The sequence below is a fragment of the Leopardus geoffroyi genome, chromosome A2 (genome assembly GCF_018350155.1).
Source record: "Leopardus geoffroyi isolate Oge1 chromosome A2, O.geoffroyi_Oge1_pat1.0, whole genome shotgun sequence".
In the NCBI taxonomy this organism is placed as follows: domain Eukaryota; kingdom Metazoa; phylum Chordata; class Mammalia; order Carnivora; family Felidae; genus Leopardus; species Leopardus geoffroyi.
In genome coordinates, this window is record NC_059331.1 from 163553934 (window position 1) to 163573801 (window position 19868).

Here is a 19868-nt window from a genome sequence, read left to right on the forward strand (position 1 = left end):
GGCGTTCAGCAGATGTTTCAGTAAATACTGGTTGGTCTGCCATCCTAGGAATCAGGAGTAGCAGCAGTTTTCTAAGGAAGGTGAGGGGGCCGGCCGGGTATTTGAGCTTGTATTTCCCGCCCTGACCTTAATCTTCTGAGCGTCCTAGCCTCGCTCCTCGCTCTGCCCATTTTTCTTCTCGGCGGCTCTGTTCTCTCCCCTAGCTGTCCTCCCAGATCAGTGCAGGTCAGGTTTCTTCCCAAGAAGCCCCGCTTACCATGATCCCAACTTCAGCTGGTTCCTGTAATAATCCTCTTTCCCCAATGTCTGTGCAGGCGTGTCTGTGCAGCCCCGCTCCACAGTTGGTACAGGATAGTAGCCCTTCTGTGAAGGTGGGGGAAATGGCAAATAGCTTTAGTTTGTCTTCTTTCGCTCACAGGATACCCGGTTTCTTGCAAGTGCCCCTGAAGTCTCTTATCCTCACGTTTACTTGGTCCCCCTAACTAGCTCTTAGAATCCCAACCCCCAAGCTCCCAGGTCCTATCTCTGTAGCTTCTCCTATAGTACACACGTCCAGAACCATCATTCTTTCCTGCCTCATCCGTTTTGCGGGGGGGGGGCCTCTCAACCAATGTCGTTTCATAACAGAAGAGGATTTGGTACCCCGACCTGGGTAAAACACGCGATGGGGAGGAGGAGACACCAGTTAACGCAGTACGAACAGAGAACCAGAAAGGAGTCGTGCTCCGGGCCCTCACATCTGAAATACCAAAGCGCGGCAGAGATGGACTAAGCTGCTGCGTCCTCTGCCCGGAAAAAGTAATGAGCTCGCGGATGATAACGGTGCACCCCCCACACTGCCCTGCCTAGTCACTGACGGGACTGCCAGCGTCTACCTAGTTGGGGCCTGGCCGTACGCCAGCTAAATCAACTAGGGTCAAGTACTCATTTCCCCTCGTAACGCAAAAGGGAGTGCATCTTCTGTTCTCAAGTCTGCCAGCTCTTCCAAAGAGAAGAAAGCAGAGATGAAGAAGCTTGCCTGTTTAATGGGTGAAGAGAAAAGAAGTGTTGTGCTGGGAACGTGAGGCCTAGGTGCGGACGTGGGAGGTACCGGGACGGGGAAGGACAGAAGTGAAGGTAGTTTACATGGGGGGGAGATGGTGCGAGCCGAAGGTTTTCTAAGGAGGCTGGTGACAGTTTCATTCTGTTTCTTTGCATGCCCTTGCGCTACACACAGGCCAGACCGCGCCCACAAGGCAGTAAGAGGGAACTGAACTCTGGCTAATGATGACGGAACATCGAACTTTCCCAGTCTCTCTCAGGGGTGCAGACAGACAGACAGAGGCAGATAGCTCCATATATACAAACTTTACAGAAAATAAATAAGGAGCTGTGATCAGCTTGGCTAGGCATCACCCTGGATTCTTTCCACCCCTGTGAGAAGTAATCCCAGGGCATTAGTGGGAAGCTTTCAGGCCCTTGGCGGGTGAGAACCCACCCCCTCCCCAGGAGTCTGTCTCCCCCCGCCCACAACAGCTCCGCAGTGATGAGGACTCAAGCCCCGTTAACTCTGAAGCCCCCGGTCTGAGGGTTCCTGGAATAGGCTCAGGGCCAGGGGCCCAGGTCTCAGGTTGCCAGGAGAGCGTACCTAGCGCTAAGTTAGTTGCTGACGGAGCCCTCTCCCAGGGCAGCATCATAGCAGCAGCCCCGCTGGTCCGCAGAACCCTAACCCAGTCTCAGAGCAGGCTCGGGGACAGATCGGCTGCCTTCCAGGATCCTTGGGAGCCCCTTCAGGGCCGGGCGCCCTGTTCCATTTGTTGGTGCTGGCTCCGTACAGCAAACCTGTTGACGTGCACAGGTATGGGGACAACAATCTTGGGGTTTCTCACGGGCTCCCCGGAACGGCTGCTCACGTTGCCAGCTTTGATGCGCTTCCACTTGGCCCGCCGGTTCTGAAACCAGATCTTGACCTGCACCTCACTGAGCTTGAGGGCGTGGGCGATCTGGGAACGCTCTGTCAAGCTCAGGTATTTCTTGCAGTGGAACTCCTTCTCCAATTCCAAAAGCTGCTCGCTGGTAAATGCCGTGCGGCGCCGTCGGCTTTTGCCCCCAGGAGCTGTGACTCCAGCTGCCACTGGTGCCCCCTCCTCAGCTCCAGTCCCCAGGCTTCCCTTTAGCTTCGGTTTAGGTCCCAGGAGAGCCCCTGGGCCCCCTGCAGAACTGTCCAGGAAACCGTCGTCCTCGCTGTCACCGCCTGAGCCCTCTTCCTCCTGCTCGCTGCCTGCCGGGTCTCCTGCTGGTGCCTCCAGCTTCTCCTCATCTGAGCTGTACACCTTCCCCTCTGCTGTGGGGAGCGAAAACCAACGGATGGGGAAGGAGCAGGCAAGGAAAAGGCAGACAGGTTGGAGGAGGCACGTGGAACCAGGGCCGGGCACGGACAGGATGACGGCAGGAGGGCACGAGACGTGGAAGGGAGGAGATGGGGAGGAGGGGAGACAAGGACGGCACATCCAGGACATGGGGTGGGGAAGAGGTTCGGGGAAGACAAAGAGATGGAAAGAGAGCTATTAACCAGCACAGATTTCACTACAGCAAAGTGGGGGGAGGCAGTCAGTGCAAATCAAAGGAATGTCATTCCCAGGACTGTGACCCAACTTTACCACCCGCCGCCCCCCCCCCACCTCTTTCTCCCTACCCACTACCTTCCCAGCTTTCTCCAAACCCAGACCAAGCACTTTCCACTCCTTCACCACCCCTCCAGATCCAGACTGCACAGCCTCAGGCCCCAGAATGAAGCAGTGTGGGACCCGGCCTAGGAGGCTTTCCGTTACTATGGGCAGGAGGAAGCCGTGTAGAAGGATGCGCTTCTGCAGGATAGAGGGGGGACATCACACTGCGGCCTTTGTTACTCTCCTAGGAATCCTCACCCGCCCCAGTGCTAAACTGTCTCCCCACCTTCCCTCTTCCCTAGATCTAGAATCTTAGAATCTCATTTCCAGATGGAAACCTAAGGGTCATCTGATTCCCCATCCCCACCGATCCCCAAATCTGGGCCCAAGAAATATTATCAAAGGATTGCCTTACCCCAAAGAGGTTTCCTTACCCCTACTTCTAATTCTTGACCAGATCGTCCAGCCCAGAATGGGGAGCCCTCCCAGGGCCACCTTATCTGTGGCCAGATTTTTCTTCCAATTGCTTAGCCCTCTTAGTCCCCTTTTCATCCTTCCCCTACTCCTTAATTATAAAATGATATCTTCTCTTTCCCACCTTCCCTCTTTCCCAACCAAGGATGCTTGAGCAGCATAAACAGCTGCTTTCTGCTCAAGTTCAGAATCCTGAGGCCCCTGAGCTTGACGTCAGCTGGAGGAACCGGAGGGAATACGGGAGGAGACGAAGAAAGAGAAGTGCAACAAGGGAAAATACGGATAGGAAAATGGTAAAATACATTTTGGCTCATTTAGGAGATTACCGATTATTTGTAATCAGCCATATGAAGCATTTCAAATCCGTGTGTAATTCTAATACTTAATCACTGGTTTTACTCCTGCCCACTGTTTTGTCAGAACTGCAAAGAACGCATTACAAGTATTTTCAGTAGTTGAGTTGTAAAACTGCCTTGTTTGCTGCCCAAAGGGCCAATAAGCAGTGAAACAAAAACTCAAAAGAAAGCCAACCAATAGGAAAGAGAACGAGAGTAAACTGAATAGTCAGCTTTTTACCATCCGGTTGATGTGTGAAGGGGGCAGGATTCTGTACGTGTCGGAGTGCATCTATCTATAACCACCACGCATCACACGGACACGCAGATCTGAGGTGGAAAATACGGCCCGAAGTAAAATAACTTCAGGGAGCGGTGAAATGCTTTGAAGGGGAAACGTGTGTGCACGTGCCTACGGGGCTAGCACACCTCCCCACCTGCCTGTGCTCCAGAAGGAACTTCTCAGCGTCTCTAGGACCAGCCCAGTAACTTTCCCCTTCCCCATCCCCAGGGTCATCCTTTCCCTTCCCTGACGCAATCAATCTACGCCTGTTTCTTTTCCTTGAGAACCATGTTTACACTCTCCTTAGAGGCCAGAATTGTCAGCCCACCTCCAGATTACCCACCACTGTCACAGTCAGCTGCTGCGCATCTCAAGGGCATTTTTATCCCCAGGCCCTGCCTTTTCTTCCTTTCGTGCTTCATTCTATCTGACTTCAAAACCCGTGTGGCATACCCTAGTTTAGGCTCACCCAGCCTTCCCATGTTCCTCCTGTTTGTTGCTTTTCATTAGCAAGGATGCTCTATCTCTTTGGCAGCTGGTCTGAGCTTCTCAGCACCCGCTCCACGTGGTGTCTCGATATCCCTCCTCACGTCCTCCCCTCTCGGTCCACACTGTCTCCCGTCCCTCCTTCCTGGCCAAGTACGTTTTGTTTTCTGCAACAGTCACATCCTTGGCTTCCTCCTTCGCGTCGCCAACGGTTCCTCCTCACACTCCTTTCCGTTTCCACGCACCTCAAATTTAACATGTCCCAAACTGAACTCCTGACCTCTCCCCCAAACCAGCTCTTCGCCATCTGCGCCCATGTATTTCCCGGCTTGGTTAATGGTAGTTCCGTCCTCCTTGTGGTTCAGATCAATCCTTCGCTCTCTCTCTCACAACCCATGCCCGATCCCAGAGCCTGCCCTTCTCACCACCTCCTCTGCGGCCACTAATCCAAGTCAGCATCATGTCTTGCCCAGTTCGTCGACCTTTTCTCCAAACTGGTTTCCCTGCTTCTGCCTGCCCTGCCCTCCCCCTCCGCCAGCTTATTCTTCTGTTCGGAATACTAGGCTCTTCGTCTCGATTTTTGCACTGGCTCATTTCCTGCCGCCTTCAGGTCCTTGCTTTACCAAGGAGATGTTCCCTGATCATCTTTTAAAAATGAAAACTCCCTAAACAAACAAACAAACAAACAACTCCCAGTATTCCTATCTCCCTTTTCTGCTTTATTTGTTGCCACAGTACATGTCACCAATTTTATTTGTTTATTTTATTGACCATCTTTTCCTATTAGAATATAAGCTTCATGAAGGTAGGGATTTTTAATACATTTTTTTTTCACTGCTGTATCTTCAGCATCTAGGAAATCAACTGCACAGAGTAGGCACCTAATAAATATTTGTTGACTAAATAAAAACCTATTCCCAGCACTTTCTCCCTTTCTCCCTCTCTCCCACTTCTTTTTATTTATTGTTTAATATTTCTTTTTGAGAGAGACAGAGCTTGAGGAGGGGAGGGGCAGAGAGACAGAAGGAGACACAGAATCTGAAGAAGGCTCCAGGCTCCGAGCTGTCAGCACAGAGCCCGACACGGGGTTCCAACTCATGAACCACGAGATCATGACCTGAGCCGAAGTTGGATGCTTAACCGACTGAGCCACCCAGGCGCCCCTCTCTCTCCCACTTCTATCTCTGTTCTTCCTTTCCCAACCCTCTCCTAAAATATTCCCCACAACTCCACCCCATCCAGTGCCCAGAAGACATCCTCTCCATGAGTATGATTCTATCCACTTTTCAGTATGCCCTCTGATCTCACATTGGCTGGAGAGAAAGCCATATGCAGTGGGAATCTATAGGGTCTTATGCTAAAAGAAAGGAGGGGAAACCCCTCATTACTATATACATCATTACCAAATACATGAAGATGAAGTGAACGTACATCATTACTAAATCCTTGAACTTGCAATTTTTAAAACATGGCTTGTACTAAATAATAACAAAAAGAATAAAAGCTTGTAAAAATGCAGCCCAACACTACAATATTTTAAACAGCTGCTAAAAAGGCAGAAACTGGATTTCAGGGCCTGAAGGGTGAAATCATTTAGCACAGCTCCAAGCACCCAGGGGGCGTCCCATAAATCTAAACTGATGGTGATTGAGACGAGGCTCCCAGCTTCCTTGATCTGGCAGGGCCCCCCTGAGATCATATCATCTATCCCTCTGTCTTCAGACAGATTCCATAAAACCAAGCCCACATAAGCAGGCCTCCCTCAGTGCTGCTTTTAAAGCCATACACGGGGCACAGGTTCACAACCTCTCTTGGTTACTCGATCCCGGTGGGATGCCGAGTGACAGGGGCCAGAGTTTCTCTCTGAGCCTTTATAATCATGACATCGAGGGCTCTGATAAGGAGCTCTTGGAGGCAGGTGGGGGCGGGGCAATAGGAGAAAGCCACGGGAGGGGGAAATACAGCTTGACCCTCAAAGGAGAAGGTCTAGGGCAGTGAATAACATTGAGAAGTGAGAAAGAAAAGGTAAGGCCAAAGAAGGCAGAAAGAGGACTGGGACAAGAGAGAAGTGGGGTAGACGTAGTGGCAGGAGAATGAAATGATGAATCGGAGAAAGTCAAAGGGCTGGCAAGTTGAAAGAAGGGGTAGAAAATAGGGGGGAAAAGAGCAAAACGCTCAAAAAATCACACCCCTGCCTTTCTCCCCCCAAACATTGCTGCATTTGGAGCCAAACAAAACATTTTCTCCCTGCCACATGTTCTTTGCTCCACTAAGACAGAGCACTTTAAGAATCATTGCCCAAAGTGAAGGAGACACATTCAAAAGAACTGGGTGAGGCAAAAAGGGAGACCAACCCTTAACAATGTACCAATCCTGCGGCACCGAGGTGGCATCCACTTCGTGAGTTCTGCTCAGGTCATGATTTCGTAGCTGTGGGACTGAGGCTCCACACTGCACGTGAGCATGGGGCCTGCTTAAGGTTCTCTTGCTCGCTCTCTGCCCCTCCCCACCTTGTGTGCACGTGCACACTCTCTCAAAAACAAAACAATATAGTAATCCTGAAACAGCTTACTCTTTTCTAACGGATGAGCTACAAAATAAATGCAAGCTATTTTATTTTATCTGATTTGTAATGAATATTAATGGTAAATATAATCAAACAAAATAAACTGCACGTAGAAAAACGTGTTATTGACTAAAAACTGACAAAAGCAAATCTTTTTCATAAAATTTCTAATTGCAAAATTTGATTTAGAATAATTGGGCTTGGTAGATATAATGTCCATAAAAGTAAATTACTAATTGCAGATGCTATAACCGGTTGATATGAACAAAAAACTTGATCCATAAGATAAGACCTCATTGAAAATTTTACTGGGAAATAATGATTCTGATGAGAATAATTTCAGCAGGAGAAAAAAGTTTTAACTGGAAACAATTTGACTATGTACATAGCTAGGCCAAACAGAAAGGTTCTGTTCTTTGCGTATGAAAGTGATGTTATTGGTGACATAAGAGTACGCTGAGTTTTCAGCTCACTCCTTACGTGTAAGCCTAGGATCAGAAAGAAGTGTGGTGTCTATCCTATGAGTGTGGGGCAGATCAGTTACGAGGAAATATCTAGAGTTCTTACGAATTCTCACGGTGGATGGGATTATCCTAAGAACCAGAAATCAGAAGGTTTATGCCACAATTACTTGTCAAGTCCATGCCGAGAGTATACTTCCCACTCCAGAGAGCAGTACTCGGGCTCCAGGGACACATCTGCGTGGGGCCTTCCTTCCAAGAGGGCACCAGAGGTACAGAAACGCCCATCTTATGAGCGGGTCTGGTCAGTCTGGGGAAGAAATCAAGGGCCAAAGAACCCCGGTAGATACTCTCCAGGAGAAAAAATATATAGCACCAGGCTTGCACCATCTAGAGCTGTGGTCACCAAGAAGGGTGGGCTGGGCCTGGGTTGTGGTGCAGACAACCACCCAAGGAGTGGAAAACCACTTGAGACCCCAGCTATGGGAACTCACAGAGCCCCTGTGCTGTCCCTCATCCATCCTGTTCTGTTTCACCTTCTATAACATCAACAGCCTTTATTATTCACTGAAGACAAGTCTCTCTCTCATGATGCTCAGTTCTGACTTCCCTCTACTTCCAACTACCCTCACACACCCCGAACTACTGTCAGGGTAGTAAGTCTCCTCCCGAGTCAACTACTCAGCTTCCTGAATACAGAAACAATTTTGCGTGAGGTCAAAAGGTAGAAAGAAACTCAGGTCACCCCTCAGAAAAAGAGGTATGTTTGCCACCATTCTCGTTTCCAAACCTTCATCATGATGTCCAGCACGGAATTAGTTCTCTGTTCTTTGTGGAGACAGCACTTTCTCTCGTCATTTACGGCAATTAGCTCACTTTCGATTTATGTTTCACTCATCCCCTTTCATGCCACCACCCCTTCCTATAACTTTTGGTGCAATAAGGAAAATTCATTTTTACTTCCTGTCTCTCCACTCTCCCACGACCCTTCAGCACTCCTTACTCCAAACTGACTTGAGACTCTTCTCTACACCACTGTCGTCCAGGACCCCTCCCACCTTCATGACGAGCTCAGGGCAATTTCCCCACCACTCCAAGCTCAGAGTTCCTCTCATGGCATACCAACACTGTCATTGCCAAGGGCACCCTTGTAAACGTTGATGTTCCAAAACATCTCCACGCTTACTGTTTACCTTTAAGCAACTCGCTGAGATAGAGTAGACCTATTAGTAGCACTAACGGAGGGCTTGGCAACCTTATTTCAGGTGAAAACACGAGTTTCAAAAGATTAAATGATTTTCCTAAGTCACGCAGCTAGAGCTAGATTAATGTCTAGAACCTTGGTCTCCTAAATCTCCAACCAATGCTCCTTCTACCCTTTCCAGTAAAATATCTTCTTTTCCCTTCGTACTTGAAGTAAATGCCCAGACGCCTCATCAGATAACCTTCCCACCAAACCTGGTTTTAGTTAGATCTCATCCCCTTCACTTGTCACTCCAGAGCTCCAGCCTCATCATTAATATCTTTCCTTACTATGCTCAGAGAAGGCTCTTACACTTGCCATAAGAGAGGCCTCACTTACCAAATTTCACCTTTGTCCTTAATAGGCTATTTCTCCCATCATTCCCCAAGACAAAATTCCTACCAGATCTATTTCTTCTGTCCTTATTGTTTGTATGATGTAATCTTACCAGTCAGCATTCCTTTTATTTAGAAATGTATTCTTTCATTAAAAAAATTTTTAAATGTTTGTTTACTTTTGAGAGAGAGACAGAGAGCCAGAGCACGAGCAGGGGAGGGGTGGAGAGAGAGGGAGACACAGAATCCAAAGCAGGCTCCAGGCTCTGAGCTGTCAGCACAGAGCCCGATGTGGGGCGGGGCTTGAACCCACGAGCTGTAAGATCATGACCTGAGCCGAAGTCAGACGCTTAACCAACTAAGCCACCCAGGCACCCCTGTAGTTTTTCATTTAAAAAACAGTATCACCAAATTATGGAAACAGTTTTGTTTCACTATCCATTTCTTTTTCTAGCTTCTAGTTTACAAATATCTCCATCATCCCTCAAGCACAACTCTTTCTTGTACAGGACTCAGCCTCACTGAGGAATAGACATTTTTCTACCGTGCCCATCTCTCCACCTCGTTCATTACAGAGCTCTCTTCAGCGCTCCGCTCTCCCTGTCTCTTCCCTCACTCTTAGGAGTACTTAGTGAGCCAGGGAGAAGGCTTTCCTCCCTAATACTGGAAGGGAGTTAAGGTAGATTCTTTCTTTTGCGTTGAGGTAGACATCTGTTTGGGATTTGTTTTTGTCTGCTCAGCACCCGTCCCTCCCTCCCTTTGGGCACCGCTTTTCATCAACTACCCAGTACGGTGGCCTGTCCGTCGCATTTCCCCGCCTTCACGGCCGTGCAGCACGTGGCCTGGATCTGACCAATCCTAACATCCCGTCTCTCCCATCTGCCAGGAGACTGGACTCCAGTGAATCAGTCACTCTAGAATTTTGTGTGTGTTAGAATCCACTGGGGTCTCAAGCTAGGATTGTAAAAATTTAGAGCTGCTTATGCTTGTGCCCTTTCTCGCCTCTCTTAAAGAAGGAACGTGGCAAAGCCTCTTTCCTTCAACCAACTGAAAGGAAAAAAAAGATCGAACAAATACTGTTTGCGTTTTCGGATCCACTCAACTCCTACACTTAGAACCATGTGAATCCATAAATGCCCATTTTAGCTTAGAGTTGAGCTACTGTCACCTGCAACCCAAAGAGCTCTGACCGCACCCGGTGCTGTAACTGCAAGTGACAATAATTGCATGACTCCGGGGAAAGTAAGCCTCCCCGCCTCACTCCACAGCAATCCCATCCAAAACAGTGTTTCCGCATTACCTGAAATTATTCATAATAACGCCACCTAATATTCCACCAGTTTGAAATTCATCTGGACTTTAAAAAATCTCCTTAATCCATCTGAGTGTGAATTACTTTAATCCAATAGCTTTGCTCTTAACGTCAAGGCGAGATCAGACATATGAGGGAATAGGAATTTGGGTGAGGAAAGGAGAGGCGTTTTTTAATATACACACAATGTAAAGAAAAGAACAGGCTCCGGTGGGACACGGAAGGAAGGTGTTGGGTAGTCCTGGCTTCTACAGAGAATGCCGAAACGTGAGACAGAGACATCAAAGGAGGGGGAAAGAGCCAAAGGAAAAAATGGGACATCTACCCTCATCAGCTGCATACATTCGTTCTCTCTCGGCATTCACTTCTCAAGATACAGTGCTATTTCTAGCATTACTTTCAGACTTCTTTCTCCCTATCAGCACAAAGGGTGTCACCTAGCCTATCCGATTCTAGTAAAGAAGTCTTCCACAGCTTAATTCCCAGGTAGGCTCCCCATCCGTTTCCAGTACACGGGCGACACCAGGAATTTCTTGCACACCTATTACTTGAGGATGCTGAACAACATCTTCTCATCTAATCCTTAACTCTGTGAGGTAAGTATCGTTGCCCCATCTTGCTGGTGAGGAAACTGTTGACTGAGTATGCTGCTGTTAATATCTGTCTCGCGAAGAAAGGGTAGCACCGAGATCTGTATCCAAAGCCCCTGCTCGTTCCGCTGTGCAGCACCACATCTCTTTGTGAACACTGGATTGCCGTGGCACCCGGTCACAAATACCGTCCCAGATGAAGACGTGACAGAGAAGGCCGGGAACGGGCTCCACAACACGGCTTCTCTTTTTCTCACTCCCTCACGGGCACTCCTTCCTTCCTCACCAGGTAAAGTCAGGCACAACTGATCCCCAACTTTTTAAAGTTTTTTTGTTGTTGTTGTTGTGCATTTATTAACTTATTTAGAGAGGGAAGGAGGAAGGGGGAGAGAGAGCGCGAGAGAATGAGAACAAGAACGGGGATGGGACAGAGGAAGAGAGAGAATCGTAAGCGGGCTCCAAACACAGCACAGAGCCAGATGCTTGGTCTCACAATCGTGAGATCGTGGTCTGAGCCGAAATCAAGACTCAGACGCTTAACCGACTAAGCCACCCAGGGGCTCCCATCCCAAATTTCTTTGGCCTTGATAAGATCACTCACCTTCATCAGACGTTTCTCTGACAACTGTACACAGCCATAGCTCTGATAACACCTCCCCAATCCCAGAGGACAAGACCTCCACTATCCTCAAGCCCAGCCCCGATTTCGCCTCAAGATGTACATATCCCAGCCTGCCTCCTTTTCAGCGGCCACGACAATTCAGCACTGAGAAGTACAGAATTTCCCCCAACCCCTTTGCTCAGGATGCCTTTTTTTCCCCCAAAGGAAACAATTAATTAATAAAGGTATCCTTACAGATAAAACGATTGTAGAGCTGGAAGTGACCTTGGAGATCATCTAAGTCAAACCCCTAATGGTACTGATGAGGAAATTAAGACATAGACGGTGTGAGTTGGCCAAGATCCCTCAGTCACACTTTTCTAGTATCTACGCATAACGTGTAGAAGGGCTGTCACCAATTCCAGCACAAAGTGCTTCTTACCTTCACTCTCAGGATAATTTCGTCTTCCTCCCTCCTTCTAGTACACTTCTGCACTATACTTCTCTTCCCATTGCTCCCAATACAGACTTCCATTTTCTCCATTGCTTCCATTGTAATTCCATTTCCTCCGTAATCCAGTCAAGAAGTCCATCTCCCTTCACCCCCAGTTCAGAAGCATGTTTTTCTGCTTCTCCCATGCTCATTTTTCACACAGCGCTCTTTCCTCCTCATAACCCTAGTCTCTCTGAGTCCCTGCAGCCCCCTTGCTTCTAATACAGATTTTTCATGTCATCACTTGAAGGTTATTCCTTTCCCTTCCACAATGGGAAGGGAATGAAGACATTGCTTCACAACTAGTTGTAGTACTGTGTTGTCTCTTCCTACCACAACTCAGTTCAACTTGTGTAAGTCCGCTGTTCCATCACACCAAATTCAAGCATCTCTTCTCCCCACACTCTTTCTCCCAATTAACACATCGGTGTTTCTAAGCTGACAACTTGCTCCCAGCATGACCGTATTGCCAATGAAAAACCAAAGCCTTTTCTCCATCACTCCCACATCCAGACCTCTTGCCTCATCATCACTACCACTGTAGCCACGAGCACCACCACCTGCATAGACAGTGCCATCCTTTCCATTGGTTCGGGGTTTCTTCTCTCCTACCCCAGCATGGGGCATTTTCCTATTCCCTCTAGATAAAAATCCTCTCCCACCAACCCCTTTCCCTGCCATCAGTCCTACTTAAGTTTCTCTTGTTGCACATCTGCTCCATCATGCTCGTTTCCATTTCCCAATTCCCAGCTTCGGTTGAGGCAAAGCTCCTTCTTTCCCCATTACTTTCAAGGCAAAATTCTTGCCTATAGCTTCCCATCGTCACATTACTCTCAATGCAAAGCACTTCGTTCATCATGTCATGTTCCTCCTTTCCAATTAAAATATTTCCCCTTCATTATTCCAATTACTTCCTTGCTCCCATTATTCCCAGTATAGACTATTTATGCCCATCATTCTGAGTATAAGAATTACCCTCCTAATCATCTAAATATATATCTCCATATTTACATATGCCACTGCAGAGATCCCCCTTCTCTATTCCAACCCTCCCAAGTGTTACTTTCACAATGGTATAAGGCACCTCAATATCCCATTCTAATCCTCCGGATACAATTTTCTTCTTGTCATTTCTAAGATCTCTGTCCCTCAACTAGGGGTTCTTAACACTGTTTGTGCCATGAACTCCTTGGCAGTCTGATACAACCTGTGAATCCCTTCTCAGAATAATGTTTTTTAGGTGTATAACATAAAACACATAGGATTATGTGAGAAGCCAACTATATAAAAATGCAGTTTTCAGATATTTAAAAATGCATTTGTGTTATAATCATATACGCTTGTTAATTCTTTGAACAAGATGCCTCCAAAGACTACATAAACTTATAAGAAAGCATCTGTAATTTCTATTGGTGACAAAAATCCCAGTTACTGCTGAAACTACTATCATTTCTGGCCTACGCTCGTAATTAAAGAAAATGCCAACTTTTAGTTAGGAATAAAGTAAAAATAAAGATGTAATTTTTCCCCTACTAATAATTAACAGATCCCTTTACAAGGGGCCCATGAAACGCACTGAAGCCAGAAAAACAAGCTTTTATTCTATGGAATTGACAGAGACATTAAAACTAATCTGGGGGCGCCTGTGTGGCTCAGTTGGTTGAGCGTCCGACTTCGGCTCAGGTCATGATCTCATGGTCCGTGAGTTCGAGCCCCGCGTCAGGCTCCGTGCTGGCAGCTCGGAGCCTGGAGCCTGCTTCCGATTCCGTGTCTCCCCTCTCTCTGCCCCTCCCCCACTCATGCTCTGTCTGTCTCAGAAATAAATGATTAAAAAAATTTTTTTAAATAATCTAAATCAAAACTTTTATGTTTCAGATGAGGAAACTTAAGCCTAGAGAAGTTATAAGACTTGACTCTCCCATAGTGTCTTGAATATACTAAGCCCATAATAAACACACAATAAACGTTCCCTGAATTGAAGGCAGCAACTTGCCAAAGCTGCACAACTAATAAGTGACGAAGCTGAGACCTGAGTGCATGTGTCATGACTCCTAAATAAATGACCCTTCGATCGCATTAAGTTAATGCAACATTTGCCTTTCTATAAATGTCAGTGGAGCAAACACTCTCACTGTGTGCTCCTCAACATTTCTAGGAAAACATGCGTCTCCATTGCTTCCAAGAAAATTTTCCCTCCTAATTGTAACAGAAGTCTCTGATTCCATATCACATTATCATTTCCTGTTTTTCTCTCATGAGTAAATACATCTTGACAGTCATAATGGGCACCTATTCAAAAATTGATGGTCACCTAAAATGTTCTCTAGCTACAATTGGGTGCTTAGCTCATAGCAAAGGGCCCTCAAATATCATGCTCCTAGAAAGTTTCCCTAGTCTCCTTGCATGGTTTCTGTCATTATTGCCAATCTCTACTCAAAAATCAGCAAATTTTTAATTTAGTTTTTAAAAATAACGTTCACTACACTGTCATCTCCCAGTTGGTCCCAGCATATTCTTTTTCCTGTATCATCTCAGAGTTTTCTTCTCAAATGTTTTCTTCTCTTCACCATGCTCCATACTGGCATTACCTTCCATGTGAATCTCTCACTATATGTTTATCATCCATCCAACGATTATATATGGACTCTCTGCCATCCCTCACTTCTTAAGTCTTTGTTTTCAAGCAATCCAATTCCTTTCTCCCCGAATCATTGCTGTAAGCACCCCCAACTTAAAGTTTTCTTCTGTATTTCTACCAACGGACAGCTCTTTCCATCATTCCCCCGGCACACAGCATCACCTTCACCCATCGCTTCTGTGACGCGTATTTGCACCACGTCTGCAAGTCAGCTGGGACCTACTCTCGGTCAGAGCTCACACGCACCTTCACATACAACAGGATCACCGCTGCCCAACCCACTCCCTTTTCCCCTTTTACGGGTTACTTACTTAGAGTTTGCTACTCTCTTTTCTGCATTCTTCCTAACACAGAGAAGACTTCACTATCCACCCCAATTCAAAGCTCCTTGCCCCCATCACTTTCACATGACTCTGTTCTTACGACTTTTAGATCAGTTATGTTGAGTAAAAGTCACCACTGCCCACATGAGGCTACTGACCACTTGAAACACGGCTGATGGAACTGAGATGTGCTGGGAGTATAACATACACACTGGAGACTGAAGGCAATATGGAAAGAGGATATAAAACATCTCATTAAATATTTTGATATCGATTAATGCTGAAGTAGTATCAGACATATTGGGTTTGATGAAATATGTTATTACAATTAATTTCATCTGTTTATTTCTACCTTTTTAATATGGCTAATGATTTTTTAATTATATAAATGGCTTGCTATTCTGGGCTCTTCTGTTGATTCATACTTTTAAATCCTCTCCAGGAATCCAAATTCTCTCCTTTTAGCACTTCCACCAAGATACCTTCCCCAATTATCCTCACTGTTGCCCACACTCTAAACCCAGACTTATTTTTAATCTATCATTCTCAATACCTTTTCTACCCATTATTTCTGAACACCGTGTTTTTTTTTTGTTTGTTTTTGCCTGCTAATAGAGCTTCTACCCCTGCACGCAAATCGTAATAAAGTTCTGTTTTCCTCATCATCAATTGTAGCAAGGTGGTGTCTCTCTTGAAGCAAAATTTCAAAAAAAAAAAAAAATAGTAATTCCCAAGAAAAAGAACTTCACTCATCATTCTCCAAACTGGCCTACCTTCACTATAATTTCACTTAATAGGGCTAGTAACTGTAAAATGCTAAACAAATGGAAATTAATTTCAGAGCAATGTTACCCATTCACACTAGGAGAGCAATTCCTCCTCTGTCATTTTAAAGACAGCATTCTTTCTCCAAAACTCTTCTAATGTTGAGGTTTCAATCCCATTATTCAAGCAAAAACTCTCTTATTTCATACTAAATATTCTAATACAATTTCCCCAAATATCCGTTTTCCCATTTTCAGCAAGGGCCATGTGTCCTCACTCCCCACACTGATTCTACGTTTAACATTTCTGGAATCTCCTTTTCTTTTCTCAACTACTTAAGGAGAAAAATGAGGGCTGGCCAGGGGGATGTGAGTGGCCTGGTGAGTGATAAGAGGTGGCAGTCACAGATAAAGATCTCAGTCTCTATCCTCTGAAATCTCTCCTTACTGCTCTGCCCCACAAGCCCCACTATAAACCCTTTATGTGTACCTCTTCCCAATACGACTGATTACCTTCACTCTAGCACCTCTCAGAATTCTTCCTCTGTAGGGTCTCCTTCTCATCATTCTTAGCCAAAAAAAAAAAAAAAAAAAGTCTTTTTTATTAAAAACAATTTTTTTTAAGTTTATTTATTTTTGACAGAGACAGAGTGTGAGCAAGAGCTGGGGAGGGGCAGAGAGAGGGAGACACAGAATCTGAAACAGGCTCCAGGCCCCGAGCTGTCAGCACAGAGCCTGACACGGGGCTCGAACCCACAAACCATGAGATCATGACCTGGGCCGAAGTCGGACACTCAACCGACTGAGCCACCCAGGCGCCCCCCCCCCAAAAAAAAATTGTCTTTACTCAAAGAACAAGTGTCTTTTTATTGCTTCCAACATTTTCCTCAGATGATGATCTCTCCTTGATCATTCTCTACGTATAAATTCCAGTTTACCATCACTCCCAATATTGAAAAACCTTTTTAAAAAATTACTCCTAGTGTTGACACTTTTCCCCATTTCCTACTAGAACATTTATTTAGTTCGCTCCCAAACCTCTCAAAACAGAACTCTTTCTCACACACACACACACACACACACTACACTTCTGGTCCAGAGACTCTGTTCACTATTCTTACAGCCCAGGCTAGAAACCCCTTGTAACTATCTCTTCCAACAGACAGACCTCTTGTGTCTCTTTTCTCTTTGGATAATCTGGGGACACAGCACATTTGTTGGTCCTTCCTTTCCTCTATTCCTCTTTCCTCAATATTTCTTGTCAGTTCTTTTCCTCTGCCTACTCCTCTCATTTCCTCACTCACTGTCTGCTTCTACAGCGAATATTCTGTCTGCTTCAGAAAGGAGCCTCCATTCCATAAATGGGTGAAAATAACCGAGGGGACCTAAAAGAGTAGGACGAGTCTTCCCAGGGCTTAGGCAGGTTCCTCCCTCGGTTCCCCTTCCCCGGGCTGCCTCCCTCTCTCCTCCCCTCAGCTCACCTCTTCCTCAGGTATCTGCTTATTCTTCCAGCTCCTACTGCCCCCAAAGCCACCCCTCTGATGGCCTGCCTTGCTCTCTTCTACCTTAGGACTATCCTATTCTGAAAATCCTCCCGATTCATTCTTCTTCCGAATGGCGTCCTGCCAGCTACTTTTCCCCTCCCCTCTGGGCCCTTTAATTTTGTGGACATTCCCTCCCACCATCCAAGTGCTGCTCTATCATTTCCTTTTGATCCTCCTTAGAAGATGCTGCTCAGACTTCAGCCACTGGACACCGCCCCCCCCCCCACCCCCGGCCCAACCAGGTACAAAAACAACAACTGGATCCCCAAAGCCAAAATGCCCAGGGGTCAAGGGGAAAAGAAGAGGAAGACAAGCCCTGTAGCAGCGCTTGGAGTCTGGAAGGATGACGAGACCTCTGGACCATTTCAAGGAAGAGCCTAGAAACCTATCACCGGGAATTGTCTTCTCCTGGCAAAGGACAAAAGGACTCTTGGATCTCCTTCTTGCCTCTGCTAGAGTCAGCCTCCAGGCCTCCTGAGGTCACTTTCTCCCGCCAAGCTGATGTGATGAATGGTTAAGCGTAGGCGGATCCATCCTCATGCTAAAGAAGTTTAAGCTTCAGGAACCCCACACCTGCATGCAGCCCCTCTTTTTCTTAAACAGAGTCCACTAAGTCATATAAGCTTTGGATCTCCTCAACCTGGATTTGCCCCTGGATAGCGGAAAGCTTTACTGGCTTCTAGGGGTTAAGGGTTGACCAGGGAGGTCAGGAGGGCTCAGAGCAGTTTCATTCTAAACCGGGTTCAGCTTAACACGCCCTGCCTCCGTTGAGAGGGCATCTTCCCATGGAGGATCCAGGGTTCCTGAATTATCTCTTAGCTGAATCTCACTGGTTCCAGAATCTTAGCTAGATTCTTGACTCCAGGCATTTGTGCCACACCCAACCCAGCCCAGCCTTTAGCCTCTCTCTTGACCTCCCAGTCAGTACTGCTCAAGCAGGTGCTAGGCCCTTTACTCAGTTCTTCAAGGCTTACCTCTAAATCTGCCAATTCAGAAGTGACCTCTACTACTAAGGCTAAACCCGGTCACCAAAGTGGTCACCAACTGCTTTAAGACTCTCCCTTTGCCCCTGCAATCACAGAGCCCATTTGGGGTCGACACAGAAGCCAGAATCGCCTTCCCCTTACTGAACTGACAGCTGTCCCAATGTACCCTCACCCTGGGGTCTTGCTAGTGTCCCCAGGAATCCCACAGTTGCAGCTTCTCTATCCTCTGCAGAGAAGAAACATGAAGGGATTCTTAAAAAGAGACATGGGAGCCAAGGCGTGAGGAGTAGAGTGCTGGGAGAAAAGGCACTAATTTGGAAAGGAGTACTGGGAAGTCTTTGGTGAGGCTTCAGGCACTCTGGAAGACAGAGCAGGGCAGCGGTTCTGGGCTCTAGAGGTGCCGTGTTTGGAACAGAACTGGAGGTGGTTCTGCAGAACCCAGCATCTGGGGGTCTGGGATTCCAGGGCTCCAGGCAGGTGCTGAGATTCTGAGCCGGCTGCTGTCTGGGATTTCCAAGTGAACGAGCCTCCCGCCCGGCGCCCTGGTCGGCCCCAGCACTTACCCGGCAGACTTGGGAAAGTCTCTGAGAAGTGCGGAGGCGGGGGCGGTGGGGGCTCTGCCACTTTCTCCCGGGCGGGCATCAGCTCCTCGGCTTCCAGCCCACCCTCGGGGCGTCGGCCACCCGGCTCAGGGTTGTTTCGGGCGGCAGTGGCGGCGGCGGCGGCGGCGGCGGCGAGCTCCTGGGGCCCGTAGAAGGCGTCGGGCGGCTCCGCGAAGCTGGGCAGCGCGGTGGTCAGCGCCACCATCGAGGGCACGGCCTGGCCCAGTCCCGCGCAGAACGTGTTGGTAAGGCGGCCGGCAAAGGAGGCTAGTGGGGCGAGAGGCGGGAGGCCGGCAGGCAGCGGCGCAGGGGCCAGCGCCTGCGGCAGCACCAGCGGCCGGTAGGGCATGAACATGGGATAGCCGGTGTAGAGCAAGTGGCCGGAGCGAGGCGGCGGTGGCCCGATCAGGGAGTCAATGGAGAAGGCAGTGCCCGGGCCCCCGCCGCCGCCCCCGCCGCTGCCCCCGGGGGCACCCCCGCCTCCGGCTCTCTGCATCGTGCCCGGAGCTACGGCCGCCCCGGGGCGCTCCCCTCCGGGCGCCGCCGTGCGCCCCGCGGCTCGGGCGCCCCGCGCGGACACGCAGGGCTCGCTCCCAGGCTCCCGGGCCGAGGTGGCGGCGGGGCGCGGGCTCGGCGCAGTGTGGCTCCGGCGCCGCGCTCCCTCGCTCTCATAAGGAGGGAGGGGGCGGGCGAGCGGGCGGGCTGGGGGTGTCGCCCTCCGGACTCATCCATCTTCCTCAAATTACGCTTCACTTCCTCCCTCCGCCCGCCGCCGCCGCGCCCGGCTCCGCTCCCTCCGCAGAGCCCGTTCCCAGCGGCCCGGCCGGCCGGCCCGGGACCCCGCCCGCCCCCCGCGGCCCAACCAACTATTATTAATGGAGATTGATGAGGCCGGACACGCCGCTTTGTGAAAGTTTGCGGCCGACGAGAAGGCGGCGGCAGCTGCTGGGTCGGTGCCCCTCCCTCCACCCAACCCGCCCCCCCCCACCCCCACTCAGCCCGCCCGGCCTGGGCGTGGACGCGGTGAGGGACGCCCGGCAAGGAGGGCACACCGCGAGGGGCGGGAGGGCGGCGGGGCCGGACCACAAAGCCCCAGGCCCCGGCCGCCGGCCGCCGCAGGACCCTGGGCCAGTCCCCGGAGTGCCTCCCGGGCCGCCCCAAGAGCAAGCCCCTGCGACGCGGGC

At 48.7% G+C, this 19868-nt stretch overlaps 1 protein-coding gene across 2 annotated transcripts; it reads right to left on the reverse strand.

Annotated features, from left to right (window-relative positions):
- Positions 1-253: 253 nt before the first annotated feature.
- GBX1 (gastrulation brain homeobox 1) lies at positions 254-19667 on the reverse strand. Of its 2 annotated transcripts, XR_006716654.1 has the most exons (3): positions 18646-19667; positions 1628-2323; positions 254-363 (listed from the first exon to the last, which is right to left on the reverse strand). XR_006716654.1 is itself a non-coding variant. In XM_045496195.1 (2 exons), exons 1-2 carry the CDS (start codon positions 19178-19180, stop codon positions 1770-1772), a joined length of 1089 nt encoding a protein of 362 aa, XP_045352151.1. In that variant the 5' UTR covers positions 19181-19667; the 3' UTR covers positions 1333-1769. The 2 variants fall into 2 exon arrangements, 1 of the variants encoding a protein (XP_045352151.1); XM_045496195.1 differs by lacking the exon at positions 254-363 and having other exon boundaries at positions 1333-2323.
- Between the last annotated feature and the right edge of the window lie 201 nt (positions 19668-19868).

Excerpts from the sequence above, each read along its gene's own strand:
- GBX1 (XM_045496195.1), bottom strand. The coding sequence starts at position 19,180 with ATGCAGAGAGCCGGAGGCGGGGGTGCCCCCGGGGGCAGCGGCGGGGGC. Across the intron at positions 2,324-18,645 it reads GACTTTCCCAAGTCTGCCGG|CAGAGGGGAAGGTGTACAGC; the intron begins GTAAGTGCTGGG and ends CGCTCCCCACAG.